This window comes from Echiichthys vipera (genome assembly GCF_963691815.1).
Source record: "Echiichthys vipera genome assembly, chromosome: 19".
NCBI lineage: Eukaryota > Metazoa > Chordata > Actinopteri > Perciformes > Trachinidae > Echiichthys > Echiichthys vipera.
The window spans coordinates 16,122,745-16,143,311 of NC_139844.1; the positions used below are offsets into that span (position 1 = coordinate 16,122,745).

At 40.1% G+C, this 20,567-nt stretch overlaps 1 protein-coding gene across 1 annotated transcript in view; it reads left to right on the top strand.

Annotated features, from left to right (window-relative positions):
- grm1a (glutamate receptor, metabotropic 1a) overlaps positions 1-20,567 on the top strand; it is a gene marked incomplete at both ends in the record, with an annotated part of 29,842 nt that continues 9,275 nt past the window's right edge. The window contains 3 exons of the mRNA XM_083934461.1: positions 1-730; positions 4,239-4,488; positions 19,591-19,826. Coding sequence (XP_083790587.1) covers positions 1-730; positions 4,239-4,488; positions 19,591-19,826 — 1,216 coding nt within the window. The remainder of the gene's footprint in view (positions 731-4,238; positions 4,489-19,590; positions 19,827-20,567) is intronic.

The window sequence follows — 20,567 nt, forward strand, 5'->3', positions numbered from 1 at the left end:
ATGTGGCACAATATGGCACGCGTAAAGATGGGTCTCTTCGCTCTCCTGTGTCTCCCTACGTTTTTCTTCCACGTCCTCGTGCTCTCCCACAGCAGCAGCATTTATGAACGGTCGGCGGTCCCTCGCGCCGTGGTCCGCTCCGTGGCTCGTATGGATGGAGACGTGATCATCGGCGCGCTCTTCTCCGTCCACCACCAGCCATCTGCGGAGAAAGTGGCCGAGCGGAAGTGCGGGGACGTCCGCGAGCAGTACGGCATCCAAAGGGTGGAGGCCATGTTCCATACGTTGGACCGGATCAACGCTGACCCGAACCTGCTACCCAATATCAGCCTGGGTTGTGAGATCCGAGACTCCTGCTGGCACTCCTCTGTGGCCCTGGAACAGAGCATCGAGTTCATCCGGGACTCTCTCATCTCCATTCGGGATGATAAGGACGGGTCCAAATGGTGCATTGACGGCACCCCATCCCATCAGCCACCACCCTCCAAGAAGCCCATCGCAGGCGTGATTGGACCAGGATCCAGCTCTGTGGCCATTCAGGTGCAGAACCTCCTACAGCTCTTCAACATCCCGCAAATCGCCTACTCTGCCACCAGCATTGACCTGAGTGACAAGACTCTGTTCAAGTACTTCCTGAGGGTCGTGCCTTCAGACACCCTCCAGGCCCGGGCCATCCTCGACATTGTCAAGCGGTACAACTGGACCTATGTGTCTGCGGTGCACACTGAGGGTGAGACCCCTATCACTGACACCTCTTACTGAAAAATCATCATAGGACATGTTGTCTGTTAGTCTGGTAGTGGATAATATAGTGATTTTTAGTGACTTCATTGTTCATCATGACTTTTTTAGTTTCTCATGCATCTCTATAATGTTGCCATTGAGTTTGAGAGTCTGAGAAGCTGGATGTAAGGATAATTATACACTTCTTTACCTACAATATTTTGTTAGAGATTCTGCGGATTTGATGGAGTGACTCAACATTGAGATGTACTAAAGAACCTGGAAAGACAATTGTTTTTTTTATGGTAAAGCCCTTGTTTATTAAATAATTCAATAAAATGACAAAAAAATGTGCATACAGCAACTAATGTAGGAAGGTTTCGGGGACCTACAATCTTAAACCATTCCACCTTCACAGTATCCGAGCACAACTTTGCAGGTGCACTTCAATGTTTATCTCTGAAGACAAACTGGAGGAAATGTAGTCACTCCTGTCTCTGTCTCAGTCTTTCCCTTTTGGGCTTTTTAGATCAGGTAGTTGCAGCCACACATGTTCATACGTAAGTATATCTTCATTAGGATAAGCCTGTGAATGTTCTCATTTGTCCAGGTCATCGTTATCCTCAAAGCAATTTCAGTCAAAAGCAACCAGACTTGGTCCCAGTCCCAGCCTGGTCAGATGCGTACATGAACTGATGAAGCCTCATGGATGAGAGGTGAAACGTCTTCCTAGACAAATAAACAAGTCCAGTTGCTTTTGACTGAAATTGCTTTGAGGACTTCATTAGGATGTTTACACAGTTGTCTGGAGTTGGGGGTTGTGTGGACATTGCTTCAAGCATCTTCCCACACCTCCTGTGCATCATCGAATAGCTGTGTTTGCATTTATTAAATAACATGCACTAGGGTATGCACATAGCGTGTATGTTGAGTACATTGGGTGGTCTCTCCTTTTGATTATTTGGGAAATATATGAACCTCTCCCCTTCAGCATGTTGTTCTAATATGCTTTAGCATGTGGAATCAGAGCGGGAGGTTCTTGACTGTTGTTAGATTCTTTGTAGTGAGATTTATAAGCAGTATCTAGCCAAACACAAAGGGACTGTTTTAACATTAACAATTTTGTTCATCTGGAAATGTTCAATTAATTACATGGTTAGGTTAAGAGGATGAAGTTTGTATGAACAATGACATTAATGATTCAAATTTCACCAGATATACATATGACTTAAAATACATTTCTTATCCCCACAGAAACCCTAGCAACAATAGCATTCAGTTTTTCACACCACTTTTTCTTTTAGAGAACTCTTATGCTAATTTGTTCAGCGGAGCAGAACAACAGTGTGCTTTGGAGACACAAGGTAAAATGAAGAGAGTGGTTGGGTAGACAGAGTAATGACTGTGAAGTGAATTATGTCCATAGCTTTTCATTAAAGTCTTAGTGGAACACAGTCAGTGATGTGTACCCAAAATATGAGTGACAGGCTACATTACCCAGGGTCCCCCTTGAGGAGCTGCGGACTCACAGGGAGTGTATAACATCTTTGGAATGTCCTATTATAGTCCGGTACTGGATAGGGGCTTTGACACAGGTTGCTATCAGATAGATGAAGAGAGGGAGTTAGGGAGCTGTAGTACCTGGAGACATTACTAGGTGGCGTCAGCTGTCTGACCTTCAACACACAGGAGGTGCCTCTGAGACTAAAGTCATAATTTAAACGTAATGATGGATTCTATTGCAAGCGACTTAATTTACTCAACATGCTACAGTGTGAGTGATAATACTAGGATACGTAGGATACAAAAAGTTGTACAAACTTGTTAACTTTAATTGGGATAACATTTTTAAAAAAACAACTAAATATTCATCCTTATACTGACTGGCTATAGGTTCAGTTTTGTAAGATACAACAGATAAGTCACAGGAGTCACAGTGAATTCTTCTTACTGAGACATCACATCTTAATTTGTCTGATGCAGACCTTACCCTGACCTTTGAGGAGTCATATGTAAATCCATGTGTTTGTTTTGCTCTGTCTTCAGTTATCTCTGAAATAGTGGTCACGACTGCCTTTAGCTCATGAGTTTTCTCGCACCACCATTTTAGACAAGTTATAAATGCAGCTAGTTCCCGTAGCAACGGCTACTGTGAAATTGCATAAATTACCTGTCCTGATTATCATCAGTCTGGTAGGAGAACTCGAAGCAGGAGGCTTTTGGTAGTCATCGTCAAATGGGCTGTCAACTACTGTAATGCACCACCACCCACCTGTCTCACAGCCTAGATGGAAAGAGTAAAATAATTGGATATCATTATTTCCATTTACCAGTGGGAGAATGAAATGAGGCAACCGAATGTATCATCAGAGGACTATTGGAAAACCAACACATGGGCCTATTGTGTGCCAGAGTAAATGCATTACTGTGATGCCTATTTCAGCTGTTGTCGTCCTTGCTCTGTAGAGCCAAGCCACACAGATAGACTATTCGTTCTTCATCACTCATATAAGGGGTGACCTGCATGGAGGCCCCCAGGTACCTGGCTCTCATCAAGGCAATTGCATAACAAATGTTTTCAGATTTTTCTGGATATGGTGCTCTTAATTTCCTTTTGACAACATGCACATTCAAACACATTCAAATACATTCAAACACACACACACACACACACACACACACACGCACACACACACACACACACACACACACACACACACACACACACACACACACACACACACACACACACACACACACGCACACACACACACACACACACACAAACACACACACACACACACACACACACACACACACACACACGTTCAAGCATGCACAAGTGATGGGATTGTCTGTAATCCGACTCTCATGCTAAAGAGCTGTTGGCTTTATCAACAATTCAGGTCGTGACACAGTCGTCAAGCGCTGCAGTTCACATGGAAATAGAAGATTTAGACTCGCACACACAAACAGCTTTGCAAGGCTCTTGATTGGGATGGTGTACAGTTAAACAAGGATAGCAATCTTCACCCCTTTTGGCTTTGATTGCAATCAGTAGCCAGTAAATTCTCTGACTCATTATGAGAGGATCAGAGCTTTCGCTCAGTCAGGACTTGACACTAAACAACTGCTCGGGGGGTGGGGTTGGGGGGGGGGAGGGGGGGGGGAGGGGGGGGTGTTGCTTGTCCATCAAGTAAATAATTACAAATGTATGGTTGAAAGCATTTAATAATGCAAGTAACAAGGAATGTTATGCTTTGCTGTCACTAAAACATTGATCGTGTCACTTACAATCAGTAAGTAATGCCCCATTTTTGAGCTCACAGTTAGTGATAATGCCACAGCCAGTGTATCATCTGTATCTGCAAAGGTTAATTTAAACAATGGGATTACCAGACAGTGAAAATATATTCTGCAAGGACATTTATTTTATTGTTAAATTCCAATAAGGACTAAATGTTTTCTTGAAATCTCACTGTTAAATAACAGTCTATTTTCTTCATCACTTATAGGAAACTATGGCGAGAGTGGCATGGAAGCCTTCAAGGAGCTGGCCTCTCAGGAAGGCTTATGCATTGCCCACTCGGACAAGATCTACAGTAATGCGGGGGAGAAGCATTTTGATCGCCTTTTGAGGAAACTACGGGAACGTCTACCCAAAGCTCGTGTAGTGGTGTGTTTCTGTGAGGGCATGACCGTCCGAGGTCTTCTGATGGCCATGAGGAGACTGGGGGTGTTTGGGGAGTTCCTCCTCATCGGCAGGTATGGATGTGTTTTCCTTTTCTTTTTTTTTACCCTTGATTCACAGTCAAGAGCATCTCTCTGGATGGCAAGAAATCAGTTAAGGGGCTGGAAGGCTGCAAGATGCTGTGTTGTCTTCCTGATGTGCATGTCACCAAGGCAACCGAGAAGAATTAGAGCACATTCCAATAGCGCTGAATAGAAATGTTCTCCAGCAATGAATAATCTGTATTTCTGTCACAGACACAAAACTAGAGAGGGAACCAATACCTCTAGTCCATTCTCTCCCTTTTGGGCTGTCTCTTATTTGCTTTTTCAAGGCAGTGGCAGTCATTTTGCAAACAAAGAGAGAGACACACATCTATTTGTACACATGAAGACCATATTGAATCGACTTGAATTGTAAAAATCTTTCCTTTGTGTGATTGCACCTCTTGATATTACCTCCATCTATTTCTCTCTGTTTCCCCTTACTCTCTTTCTTTCTGTCAGTCACAGTTGAGTGATAGTGACTGACTGTAGCTTCAATCTTAGTCATTACAAAAGGGCAAGTAGCAGTCGTCTCACACACTACAGTGGCACATTACACCATGAAATAACCCTCAGGGAACATTCACACTTGTCCATAAAACCCACAGCAACCTTGATGCTTCTTTTCAGTTCATTCATGTAGTATCATTCCCCCCATCTTTTCAGAGAGGGAGGATGTTCTTGGCACCAGTCTGTTGTAGGGCAGTTGTCAGCCGTATATTACATGAGCAGGACATTAATGAGACAGCTGAGGGTGACTTGTAGCCTTGCTAAGCAGTATTTGAGATTTGATGAACACTGCATTAGTGTAGCTCAAATTCTGAGCCCTTGTCTTCTAATTAGGAATAACCTGAGAGACAAAATACAGTACAGTACCTATCAGTTTTACTGTGTGTTCAGTCATAACATTGTTCAGATTTTGGCCCATAGTAACCTAAATGTTCAACAATTAGGACCTGCATCAAAGTATGTGCATGCAAGAAGTAATTTTTTGTTGAAGACTCATGGCAATTTGTTTTGGGCCTTTACTAAATTCTTCCATTTTTGACCCGGAGACATTTACAAAAGTAATGTTTGCTAAAAAGCTGGGCAATTTTAGGAAGGGTACTTTTTGTACTTAAAAACGAGAGAGAGAGAGAGAGAGAGAGAGAGAGAGAGAGAGAGAGAGAGAGAGAGAGAGAGAGAGAGAGAGAGAGAGAGAGAGAGAGAGAGAGAGAGAGAGAGAGAGAGAGAGAGAGAGAGAGCAACTATGTATTTGTGACCTTTTTTTAATACAACCTTACAACTATCTTTAACATTTACAACTTACCACTGTTGGTTTTGATCTTTTCATGGGATCTGTTGACAGTAAGAAAAATGCAGAACAACGGTGTCTTGTTAAATCTAGTAGATGTGAAAATGATTGCATTAGGTAGAATCAATGACTTAATTCCCTTGTATGTACTTACATACACACAAGATCCTCCAGTCTAATAGACACTTCTCTATTGGCAGGCACTGGGGGATTGGTTTCTTGTCATTGGCATTATCCTTGAGAAAGACCTTTCCTATTTTTGTAATATCTCCCAGTGGTAGAAATAAAGAGAAGTGTTGCTCTACTGAGCTTCTGTTTATCTTTTATGTGTTATATTCAATGCATACTTGCATATTTAAGCCCGGGCAGGGGAAGGCACTCTTTCTCTTCAGATGCAGAACGTGTCTTTTAAATTATCCATCATAATGACACTCTAGGGTTACATTCCTTCCCATATCTCTCCATTCCTTTTTCCACCATTGGAGATGGGAAAGTGGCTCTTTTTTTAGCTTTTGTGGAAGTCTCCATGGGCGGAAGAAATGCTTCTGGGTCAAAGAAAGAGAGAGAGAAAGAACGAAAGAGAGAGAGAGAGAGAGATGACAGAGGACGTCTTGGCCAACACAGATGCCAAGCCATGTGTGTGTTTCAACTGACTGAAGCTGTCACACAGGTATCATCTCATCAAAGGGGAGCTTGTTTTCTTAATTCATGCTTTCACCTCTAAAGAAGCCTCTTTCATCAAGTGTGTGTGTGTGTGTGTGTGTGTGTGTGTGTGTGTGTGTGTGTGTGTGTGTGTGTGTGTGTGTGTGTGTGTGTGTGTGTGTGTGTTTGTGTGTGCGCACAGAGTACTATAGAGTGTTGGAAGGATGCAAGGTACACAAAAACAAACAAAGGGGGAATGAAACGACAGAGCAAGAAGAGTACAGACAAGCAAGTCTTTCATTCTTATATTGAACATCTAATGCACTGGTTACTCTGTCACTGTTTTATTACTGCAAATGTATTCTCACTTAGTCTGTTGTCAACAAAAAGCTAATTGTATTAAACCTGATAATGTAGCACAGAAAATGGCACAGAAAGACAGATATTCAAAATGTGCAACAACCATGCCAGGACAAGCACAAATGTGCCAGGAACAGGGACATTATAAGTCCAAGTTTCTTTTTCAGAATTAGACAGGCACTTTTGCAGCCATGGCATTCAAAGATGTTTTCTGATTTAGAAAATTACACTTTCAATTACAGAATTCCCCATCAGACCAATCCATGTGATAATTTAAATGCTAAAGCACCACACCAAAATGCATCGCTCTTCCTCACAGTCAATCAGCAGTGTTTGCAATATTACATTTGAGGATATTGATGTTTAATTATTGCACTACATTAGGATAGTCAGTATAATTTGTAAGAATAACAGTGAGATGGTGAGAGAGCTATTGTCTTTTACATCGCTGTGACCTTATACATCTTCCCATTTTATTGTACTCAAACAAAATAAAACCACATAAAAGCTGGCAGAAAATCCAAGAGTGGGCTGGTTGTTTTAGCTGCTCGGCTAACCTGCTCTTCAGACGAGGGCCAGGTGTGGCAGCATGCTCGACCCACTTTATCCCTGACCTGCAGACTCTGCTCTGCATCACTTCAACACTTTACACTCACTCTGCTCTCCTATTTTCAGTCAACAGGGCTCTTGTCTTTCTCTCTCTGTGATGTCAATTATGATTTTACCAATCAGCTGCTTTACTCTTCGACCACACACACACACACACACACACACACACACACACACACACACACACACACACACACACACACACACACACACACACACGCACGCACACACACACACACACACACACACACACACACACACACACACACGCAAGAGGCAACATTTATTCCATGCATACACTCTGGCACACAAATACAGACACATGTTCCCGACATAGATTATCCACTTCATTACAATCAACAACGTTGATGTCTGTCCTCTTGTTTTGTTCAAGTACATTTCAAATGAATTGGAAGTCTATTAGATGAGACACATAAGAAATTATTGTATAGCTGAGCAGGAAGCTGGTTTGTGGGTGGATTAGTAGTCCACCATTTCTGCAACAGGTTGGTTGAAGATAGATTGGAGTGGTTTTGGATTCTCTGACTGTGGCTTGTCTGTCCACGTATCAAGTTGGAGACCCAACCATGAATGAGGTAACAAAAACAGATGTAATGAAAGGAGACAAAGAGAGATGAAGGTAGAGACAGACGCAAAGAAAGCCAAGCATGGTTGGCAGGAGATCATCTTAGTTTATTATCACTGATCTAGTGAAAACCCAAGTTTTTTTTGTTTATACATTTATTAGAAAATCTGAAGGACATGCTTAATCATCGGCTGAGAAATTCTTCCACTTATTAGGTTCATAAAACAAGACCCGTTGGACCCTTGTCTTTCAGGAACAAAGGTACAGTGGATATAGCGATGCATTGATTTTGGATGAATACATGAGTCAGTAAAACATGTGACTTTTTTGAGCTTAACATTAAAGCTGCATTATTCAATATTATTTTATTGACATTGAGTAAAACGTGTAAATATGTAATGTAATGTAATGTCCGAGGTGTCATTTGTATGCCTGTATGAACCAACCTCTTCTCCAGCTACAGCTGTGGCTAACCGTTTTTAGCAACAACAAAATAAAAGATAAAGAGTCTAGGCAGATATTTCCCTCTGGAATTGGTTGAGACCAAAACAGCATAAATCAAAAAGTCAAAAAATATATCAAAGTTGCATTTGAAGACTCAATCTTAAACATAGTGGTAGCATATCACAAAAACGTTATGTTGTAGTTGTCTAGTTTGGAGGACTTATTGTATTAAACACATTGAATCATCTCATAAAAGTAGCATTGTCATCTGACTGTAGAGCTTGTAACTGGAGTCTGGGGGGAGTTGCAATTATTGTAGGAAATTTACAAGGTGTTGCTTTACGTTTCATCAGCTATCAAAGGCATAATACAACATATGGCAGTTCAATGAGAAATTGAACTTGCCTCAAGGAATTGGCACATCATACCTCAACAGTTTTTTCCCCCAAAGCCTCTTTGAAGTTGCAATAGCTTTTCACCCAATGAGTTTGGGATGTAACTCAGAAACCAGTCTCACCACAGGGAGAAATCATTTTAATGTCCACCAGAGAGCAGCTACAGGACTGTAATACATACAGGTATGTTGAGCTCATGTTTGAAAATGGAATAAAATAATTGTTCCACTTTATCCTCAGAACAGCTTCATTCGTCTTTTGAGTCCAGCCACACAACTTCATTAAGCTTTATGGGTTGACCAGGAAGCAAGTGTAGACCACAGTGTGCTCCATAGAGTGCAGTGCTGCCATAAAGGCAGTAAAATTACCACAGACCCCATGCCTGTTATTTGACCATAGAGAGCAATACACACAATGACTCCCAGGAGATTGCTGCCTACATTATCACAGATCCTCCACCACCACCATGTTGCTGTGAGCAGTGCTCGCAACCAAAGTGTTTCCATTTATAGATTATGTTTGTCGAGAAATTTAACCTTATCAGAGAGTTAATGTTGCGCTTTAAACAAAAAAGCAATCCAGGCACTAATATTTGACCCCCTCCCCCATTTGTTTTTTACCCATAAACCAATCACATGACAGAGGCAAATAGCTATCTGAGGCAAGCTGGGCAGTAATCACAATTGGAAAACTAGAGTATTATAGTCAAAAGGAGGTTTAATAACAAGATATTTTGCTGCTAACAATTCAATCAGTACCATTCTAAAGGAAGATAAAACACTGAAAGATTTTTTTCAAAAAAATATAGGAATATGTGAAATAGGAATGATTCATAAATTTTGATTCATAAATTGCTAGTTCTGAATGGGATAGAATAGGACTGTGAGCTGACAGGAATGCATAGTACAATGAAAATATCTGACAGTGTGTGATTTAACTAAGGATTCCCCCGAGGCACACACCATTAAACTCTCTTGCAGTCGGTTTTACAGTAAATCTCTGAATCCTGACTGAATTTTAACAGTAAGGTCAAGAAATTGCCATGAAATATTTTTTTCAGCTTTGAAAACTAGATATACATCTGCTGTACAGTGTCTTTTGTTATATCCCCCCTCTGCCTGTTCCCCAGCACCAAGCCTAGTTTCTGAATGGCAACATGCAGTGAACCCACCTACCCATTTGCCCGCCTGCTCGCTTTCTTGCAATTAGCAGCGTTCGTTTTCTCTCTCTCTCTAATGCTGCCTGAATGCTGTTATTACTAAACATAATTTGCATAAGCTGCTTTTCCACATGTAACGCTCATTTCTGCCTGCTGTCTTACACAAACAGTTTTGGTCCAGTTCCCATTTTGAATGCTTGTTTCTTGTTTTCTCTTCTTTTATTCCTGACAAAATGGACACTAAGACAGAGACGGGGATGTTCTGCCTCTGTAATGGCTTGGCACAAGTCATTAGCAGAGTTTTCCTGTGTCTTTTGAGACCGCGCTGAGGTGCAAAGAAAGCTGTGACCCCATATTGCGTGTGTCACATGCTTATCTGCATTTGGCTTTCCTATTCAATTTCCTGTAACAAGTAGACACAGGTTTTGCTCTGAGCTTGAATAAATGAAACGTTTAAGGCACCAGAGAGAAAAAGAGGGGAGTTGCGATGCGATTTAGCTGCATTTTTCCTGTCATCTCTAAGGTTTTCATCTCCTACCCATCTCAGGGAGGAGAGTGCGGAGGATGTGGAATTCTGCCTATTGACTTGCTAGTAATTTGGCAAATAGCAGGGCATGGGCAAAAAGAGACCTCGTCCCTGGCAACAGCGTTGGCAAGAACGGCAAAATAAATCATTTTCATGCAGAATTGTAGATGTACAATTTTAGGGGTTAAGGCTGAATTTTTGTTTCCAGGCGTTGGTGTTATCTACCCTTCAAAAAAGCTTCTGAAATCAAACAATATGAGGGATATTCAAATGTATGAGAACTGTCTGGAAAAGATGAAGGACATTTAGGAATGCAGACAATGATTTCCATTCAGTGATTTGATGGACATTTAAAGATGAAAACTGTTTCAAATGGAAGTTATGATAGCCATCTTGCTTTACATACAGCAGTACTGTGTTCAGCCTTAAATCACTGACAGGTTTTTCTGATCATCTATAATCCTCGTCTTCCCCTTTTCAGGATTGTCTTGATATGTGTGTGGTGGCAGGATCCCTACGGCCAACAATGTGCTGCACATTGGCACATTTGCTAGGCTCACTCTCCTGAAACATGTTTCTTTCGTTAGACTTTCAGAGATAGTGAGTGATACATTAGTTATTAATATAAGGAAGAGAGAGAGTGTTGAGGGCGGTGGAGGGGATGGGACTGAAAAAAAGAAGCAAAGTGATGTCGAGCATCGAGCCTCCCATCTTTTTTACGTTATTCTCTTTGTGTGACATGATTCTGTCTTTTAGTAAGTTCAGTGAGAGTTTACTAGGGCACATTATGAACAAATCAAGTTCAGTATCATTTTTGTTAGCAGGGCAGGATTTACTTTACCACCGGAATAAAATGCTTTTGTGCTGCTCGTGCTACAGTCACCATGCAGATTTTGTTTGGGCTCATGACAGAGTTGGTGTGATCGTCTCACTGCAGATCTGTCATTCAGTCTGTCAGCAGGACTCCAAACACAATAGTCCCTTCTCTGGAAATATGGCTGACATCTGAAAAAGTCCTCCCAGCAACAACATCAACAAAGATTATAATTATAAGATAAGGAAACACGGTCTATATTCATTCACTAATGGAGCCCTGCTTGCGTACACACACACATGGCGCTGGCAAGTATCTTCAAGTTGAGTCGGGGATTCGTGATTGCATCTGTTTGTGTTCCACAGAGCAAGGGAGAACAATTAGCTGCATCTGAATATTTATAACACGCTTCTGATGTTAATTGAAAGCAGCCACACACTGTCAAGGACATCTCTCTCTTTCCAATTGATGCCTTGTGTTCCCTTGTGCGAGTGGATGGGTGAATGACATTGGAGTGATCAAAGATAGCATGCTGGCTCTGCATCTGGACATAGTTGTCACATCCTCATTCGCAGAAGCTGAAATGGTTTCTCGCACAAACAGCCACAGTGTATGGATATTACATGTAGGCTACTGTGGACACAAAGAGAATAACAAATGGTGTCACACAAAATTTGATCACAAACACATGAAATGCAACAAATCTGTCAGTATCTGCAAGAATAGTGCTACACCAGTAATCTACAGCATCATCAGCATCTAAAGTATTCAATTTAAAAAAAATCAATTGTTCAATTGAATTTTATATGAAAAATATACAGAATCAGAAGGACAGTAATCCAAGTGGGCCTGCCAAAAGAGATAAAATATCAATATTTTGTACAGATGTATATACGTATATATGCATACACATACATACTCATATATACACACATATTTGCATACCTACACACAAATATACATACACACTTTTGTCACATTTGTCAGCACATCACCAGCTCCACCATGTTTAAGAAAATATATGAAGGGTCTTCAAAAAATCCCTCACACTATATGTTACCTTCTCTATTATCATATAACATATACATTTTTGGGAGCTTGCAACAATCAGTGTACTACCCTGACTTGTCATATATTTTACTATTTTCTGACATTTTATAGACTCAATGATTCATTGATTATTTGGAAAACAAGACATTTTTGTCAATAATGAAAATAGACATGGATTTCTTATACCTCTTAAAACCGATCTTGTAGCTGTTATTATTGCAATAATAAGCAAGCAATATTTAATAAAAGAAGCATCAAAGCATTTTAAAAATGACATTTTTGTCAATAATGAAAATAGACATGGGTTTCTTATACCTCTTTAAACCGATCTTGTAGCTGTTATTATTGCACTAATAAGCAAGCAATATGTAATAAAAGAAGCATCAAAGCATTTTAAAAATGTAGGAGGCCCTGAGCAGCCAACCGTGTGTAATGATTTTTACATTAAATTGACCTACTGATGATACAAGCTTGTCATCCATCAGTTACTACTACTGCTGATATTGGATGCAGAGACTTTGTCATGGGGTTTAGAAGTGGATTGACATCCCTTGGTGGTAAAAAGCAAAAAGGATTTTCTCCCAGCAGTGTTCTCTGTCAATGTAGAGGAGACTGATCCCCGAACTCAAACTGGGGCATGATGAATTAGTAAAAGCAGCGTGGATGGGCTTTTAAAGACTCCCCGGCTCACCCTCAGAGAGTCATGCAGCTGCCGCCATCTAGCTAACAACCCACCATCACTCCTGTCTTTACTCCACAGAGTTGCAGAAATAAGATAAATGGAGGAGATTGGGAGTGCAGAGAGAGTGAGAGTGATAAAGGCAGAGAGAGTTTTGGTGATGGAGCATTCGTTTACAAACCCCTGTATGAATATTTCTTCTACTACCAGACCATTTTCAAATGAATTAAGAATGTTGTGGGATCAGCAAAGAGATAAACGTAGAACAGAAAACAAAAATCACCCATAAGAGCTCCTGTTGTGTGAAATTAAAGAGAGCAGTGGTGGAAAAAAAACTAAATACATTTACTAGAGTAGTGCGATTCTTGAGTATTTTCATTTTATATTTCTCCTCTACTCCACTAAACTTCTGGAGGAAATGTTTCATGTTTACTTCTCTTCATTTGACAGCTGTCCTCCTCCAAAACATATGTTCATCTTCTAACATATGCATTGTTATAGATCATATACACAACAGAATACATAACATAATACATAGAGAAAGTGGTAGAAATGTTTAAGTGAGGCTTGCTCATTAACTGTTTGTTTTAACTTGTCTATCAATCAAAATATCAATAGTTCTGGTTGTTGTGAGCACTATGGATTTTTGTAAACTATTGAAATTCTAGAGTTTGACCCTTAACCTCTATGGATTCTGAAGTATAAGTCATATTTGACCTTCAGAATTCTTAGAAAAGTGAATCAAATGTATTCAATTTACATATTAATGGTCCCATTTATGCTAATGTTCAGGTCCCTACTTGTATTTTAGGTTTCTACTAGAAAATGTTTAAAGCATTAATCTATAAATACAGTTTCTGAATAAGGGCTGAGTGCATTTCTTGAGTGGATTGAGTGTTTTGATACTTTCAAAGTCTTTAAATAGCACCTGGACCTGCTTTACAATAAAAAAAGACAAAGAAATCTCACTTTTTACAATATAGGACCTTTGGTTATTAAACATGGTTACATATTATACCTCTTCTTTTTTAAATAGCCCAACTTTCTTTTGAATGATTTATATTTAAATTTATATTCAAAGACATTTAAAGTCAAATAAAAATAATTCAGTAATGCAGTTTTGGCCTCGACCTGTAAAGGTTAAACGCCTCTAAGCAGAATTCCTGCTAATGATTATGTACTGTGAGACCTGAGAGATTCTTCCACCACTGAAAATAAGATGATGAACAATGATCAAAAAGAAGAAGAGAGAAAAGAAGTTATGATGGGAGTAAATTAAATGTTTGTGTGTTGTATTAAAATCCAAGAGTTAAAGCCTGATTTTTCTTATAATAATAATGTTATTCAAGCAATTAGACTGGTTGACATTCTAGTGGTCTGTGAATGGCCGACAAATTAAAGGTTTTTCAATTAACTACCTGAACTTTTCGCATGAACACTCGCATAGAGCAATTAGGAAATTCTTGACTCCCCTATCCTCCCTTTCCTCTTTTTAAAGTAACTCTTCCCATTCATCCTCCAGGGGAAGCAGCGCATGTGATTAAATCTCTGCCCTGCCAATTAATTCATGGCTTCATAAATATACAAAAGTGCTATCAAACTGGAACTAGATCATCCAGGAGAGTCGGGGGAGCTCTCAGTCTCCTCACTGTTGTATACCACTCTATAAATTATCCAGCTGTTGGCATGCTGCGCTCCTCTAAACAATGCCACACATCACCAGGTCTCAGTAAATCATCAAAATACGCAGGTCCCATTTTCAAGTGTTTGGCAAAGGAATAGCATCTTGCTGACTTAGCTTGCAGGTATAAATACTGACTTAGATATCTGGAAAGTTGAGGGTAAAAGAGAAATACAATTTTGTTCATACTGTCAGCCTCAGTGCTGTGGGTTTTACTTGTTTGATTCCACTGTACCCTAAATACATTTGTACTACTGTGTCTGAAGTAACATGGACACTGGATACCGTGGTTCATGGTTCAATTCACTTCCAACCAAGAGTCAAAGTTGATTTATTTTAACTATGACAACAATCTATCCTTTCATTTGTTCATGTTTTTTGTTTCCGCATCAGAATACGCTCATGGGATTAGCATTTATAATGGTCGTATGGGTCACTTTGAAAGGCACAGATAAAAAAAACAAAAATTCCTTTTTGTAACTGGTATCCAGTGTGTTGTCTTGTGTCACAAACATGAGTTTAAAAGTAAAGAGTAGAAATTTAAATTGAAATATCAGAGGTATGCTCTAGTTTATATCTCAGACCGACTGCCTCGCCTATCTTCAGTGAAAGTGCAAAACCAATAACATATTTGAACAGCGTTTACTCCTTGATCTAACAGGTGTTCCTCCGGTTTATCTGACTGTACGTATGTAATAACGGGCTTTCCAATATGCTGCGTGAAGCCGCAGAACATTGAGGTGAAATTAAATCAGATGTTGTCCCATTATGTCTCCCTCTCTGATGTCCGAGAGTTTTGATGAGCTGTTTGGAGTTCTGCCAGACAGCGTAAAGAAAGTGTAAGGAGAGCGGACAGAGGACATGTATTTTTACTTTATCACAAACTTCACCGTGAAACAGAGGGGGCATCTTTCCCTCTCTTCAGACAAGTGTGTGTGTGTTTTTGTGTTTGTGTGTGTGTGTGTGTGTGTGTGTGTGTGTGTGTGTGTGTGTGTGTTTGTGTGTGTGTATGTGTGTGTGTGTGTGTGTGTGTGTGTGTGTGTGTCCGTGTCTCTATCTGTACATTCACTGAAAAAAAAACGGACAGAGACAGTATTCTCTTGGAGCAAATTAAGGAAATGTGACTCGCACTAATGGAATTCACGTGTTTCTGGCTCTAAACTCAATTAGGGGAGTGAAAAGGATGAGTCAACTGAATTTAAACATACAGCACACATTTTATGAGATACAAAAAGTAGATGTCCTTACCCGAAGAATAAGACATATCTTATTTGTGATTAAGGCCATATTGTAATTTTGACCTCTCATCATTATTCAACATTGTTTTTGTCTTTAACTGTAGTTGTTGCAGACAGTAGGAGTATACATGCATAATTTAATGGAGCATAAATATACTTGCCTACTTTGCTTTCACCATTCATTTTTTAAAAAACCATCACATTTTCATTAATTAGACTAAGCACACCTTTGTCAACTTTACTCACATTACAAATCTTCAATATAAACCCAACAAATCTGTACAATGATATTAAATCTGTTATGTTTCCAATGCATTTGTGCAAAGATGCAAGGATGTATTTTCTTAACTGCATCCCACATGCCAAAACGTATCCAACTGGCTCTGATTGTGGGAACTGTGGAGGAAGAAGAATTTAAAGCCAATCTCTGTCAAAAGAAGAATATATTTGCTCACTATTTGCACTATATGCATGGGTTACATTAGTGGTATACAGTGTTGTATTGCATGTGACTCTCAAGTGTCAGTTATGGGGGGTTTCATTCCTAAACTAGTGATGAATTGATAATCCTACTATCAACTACCGCCTCTGTAGCCAGAGCCCGATACAGGTTATTCCTCTGTGCTAGAGCTCTGTTGTTGGCCAGAAACTGTTAAAACACAGCAGTGATGCAACTGTTGCACTGGGTGGCATGTTCTTTAATTACCATGAACATGGGCACTGTAGTTTATTTTGACTCAATCCCATCATACATTATCATGCATCTAATGTGTATCCCTCCGTGGCCTAAAATAGATCCCAACAAATGCACTTTTTGCTCTTGTTTGAGTAACATTTGAACTAGAACTACGTAGAACTTCAGTGCTCAAATGTTTTATGTGAAAAACAATTCTAATGATTGAGGTAGGAACCAATGGGTTATGTGAGAGTGTCACAGACATGGTAGGGAAGTTAGAAATTATGGAGGAACAGAGATATACATTGTTACCTCCACCAGAGGTTATGTTTTTGGTTCGGTTTGCTTCTCAGCAGGAAAATCTACAAGCCAGATTTCATGGAACTCATTTTAAGGTTGTTGTCATGGGGTTGAGTTAGGGTTTTCCTGAGCTTCTCCGCCCATCTCTCCATCTACACTTCATCCAATCATCGGTTTAGTTTGTATTTGGGCAACAGTATGTTGGGATTGCTTTCCCTAGCCTGTACTAAAAGAGTCGTCTACGGGTTCTGTTGTCTGCAGTCTCCTGCATTTGGGTCGGCCTGCTTCGCTCTTCCTGACAGGTGTAGCATGGGCCATGAAAAAATCAAATCACATTTCCGAGCGGATCCAAATCACAGGGCAGATTCACAATTTATTTTTCACTTCCATTAACATTGCGAGATAGGGCATGGCCCTGGGGGAGGTCTGTGTGTAAGCGTGAATGTAGTTGGTTTCGGAGTTCTCAGGGTTTTTCTTAACAGAATAGTAACAATGCCAGAGTTGTCCATTAAATTTCCACCTCCCTATGTGTCAGATCAGAGACAGATGTCAGGGTCAGCTGGAGACAGCTTCTGGATGACATCAGCTCTGTTTTCAGGATCCTTTTCCCACTGGCTGTCTCCTGCTGTAGGAATCCATACTTCTTTTAGTTTGAGAAGAGATATACTAGCTCAATCACTTTGGTTAAAGTTTCCTTCTCACATTTTCACAGATTTGGGCTCCTTTTTCTTGACTTAATTGTAGACATAAAGGTCAGAGACTTTGACCTGCGCACACACACATGAACACACACATGTCCTATCCATCACCCAGAACATCCCATGTGTGCGAAATAATTGGCTCCATGGTGAGTCATACCTAATTGGTGTGTAGCTGTCCATAGCACAGGTATTCCAAGGCAGTAGCCCGGAGCCCACATTAGAGACAGGCTCAGATTTAGAGAACGAGCAGAGCGCAGAGTTGTGCTGTTTATCTGTTTATTTGTTTTTCAGTGTCCCCTTCACAGGAGTTTTCCATTTCTCTTAGAGCCCACTGGTCAGCTATGTGTCTAAATTGGCTTGGTATTATAGACATTCTCCCACAGAGGGTTACACAAGCAAACAAACAAGCAAGCTGAAGGGATTGTGTAAAGCCTACAATCACGTTCAGGCACTAATTGTGAGATTTCCATCCTCTTAAATTGAGGATTACTGCAGTGGAGTTGAGATAAGACTCCAGCCAGTGCTGCCATGCTAATTTAACATTGTATAGGAGTAGAGGCTATATTCTACCTATTTGTAGTGGAAGCTCATTATTTAAATGGCCTAGAGTTTGGGTTCCTGCTCTGATGTTGTTCTGTCATTAGGTTGTTTGATAGAAACCTTCCCATTAGTCTCCATCTGAACACGCACATTGGCTTTTACTCATATGGTCTGGTCTGGTTACACCGACTTATCATTCGGTGAAAGGGGAAAAACACTTTGGCTTGTTCATATTCCTTTAAAACAATCACTATTGTCTTGAGCAGTGCTAAGTCAAACAGCAGAGATAGTGAAAGAGGATAAAACCTGACATCCGGCACCGTGCCAGATGACAGGTTTTATCTCAGCACTACACATCAGTAAGCCAGAATATCTGTTACTTGATGTTACTGCTGCTTCTATTTGCTGCTCTGTATGTCCAAATGGCTTTCAGTTCAGTTTTCCTGCTGTACTTCCTCTGTAAGCCCTTTAGAGGTAAGAATTACAAATGACCTTTTTTAAATCGTTCAGTTCAGTTCATGATTTGTATTGTCAAATGTGTTTTTATTGAAGCAAGTTCAGTAGAAGCAGCGATGCATTAGAGTAGCTTCCTTTTCTGTTACGAAACTAAGAACTGAGAACACAAACACACACATAACCAACCGGAATAACATGATTCAGTTCACGATTTGTAGTCACTGACACAGTTCGTTCCCTTTTTTCACCATTCACAGCCATTTAGTTCAAGTCCAGTCGATTGTCTTCACAACTCTTGTTTCTCAGGCCACCAGACTCTTGATTTCTCACAACTATCCAACTAATGTTAGTTCACCATTTAACTACTAGGGGTTATGGATGATGGTTTTTAGCGATGGTTTTCAGTTGTGACTTGATGTATTGATGTATTTTATTATGTCTTTTGTACCTTACTGCGTGTGTTTGGCCCACGTTTCTGTGTGTTCTTTGTTTCACCTGTCATTTCAAAGGTACAGTAACTGCTGTGATTCAGTAAAGTCAGTTGAGTTTGAAGATTTGGTCTTTAAGATTTGTTCGTACATATACTGAACACCTCTACTGCCCTTGTCCACCTAACAGAAGACAGAAAATCATGAATTGAATAGACTAGGATCTATCCTTCAAAATAAATCTGCATTAGTGAATTTTATATTACCAGTGTCAATGATGCTGCTCTTTTGAACAGTTTAGTCAGTCTAAATCAGCAGTTAAGTGTAAATTATCATTACAACAATTCAATATAAAAGACTTGTGACCGTAACACATACAGCCTATCATCACTGTCAAGGAGTACCTCTCTTTTTAAATTATGACAATAGTTTATTCTTACTCAAATGGGTTTCGTAATACTTTACTGGTCCCCCTGTGATTTTTATGTTATAACATCTTTTTCTCTCTCTGGCAGTGATGGATGGGCAGACCGTTACGAGGTTGTGGAAGGTTTTGAGCAGGAAGCAGAGGGAGGGATCACCATGAAGCTGCAATCGGAGGTGGTCAAGACCTTTGATGACTACTATCTGAAGCTGCGTCTGGACACCAACACCAGAAACCCCTGGTTCTCTGAGTTCTGGCAGTACCGTTTCCAGTGCCGCCTCGCAGGCCACCCACAGGAGAACAAGAACTACAAGAAAGTCTGCTCCGGTGGGTGACATCAGAGACATATATATTTTTGTGGTTTATAGATAGAAGTATCAACCCTATAGACTTTCATCTTAATGTCAGTGAGAGTAGAGGGTTAAATTTAACCAGAGTGCAAAACTCATTAATAAAAAACAATTTTTTTTCTCTGTCTGTTTTCCTCCCTGAATATTCTCTCCCTTTGCTCCCAAAAGGAGATCATGGTAAAATGTTCTCGGCTTGTTAATGGCATTTAAAACACAATTCAAAATTACTCACAACAAATCCATTCAAACGTGTAAAACAAGGAATCAAGTAAACAATGCAATCAAAATGCCATTAAAATAAATTGCAGTACAGTCATAGTTGCTTTTCTACTTTCTCTGTATCACACTTTTATATACCTATTTTATTCCAAAGACCTTCAAGGTGGTAAGTGCATTTTTCTTGCCACTAACATAGTGAAGATTATATCAGAATGGCACCTGCACTCTGTAAGCATTTGACTCCTCCGTGACAGGAAGAGTTTGAGTGATGCTTTCTTTAACACAACACTCCCTGTAACGTCTTAAAACTGCTATTTTGTAAAATTGTGAAATGTCTTGCTCCTGGCAGTCTCAGGCTCTCAGCCAGAGCAAGGATTGCATTAGTCAAACTCTGTGGAGCACTCAGCTTGTTTATACTGTATGAGGAATAACAAGAAAATGGCCTTACACTCTGAAAACTGCACAGAGGACTGGCTCACCCAGCACACACTGTTCACCC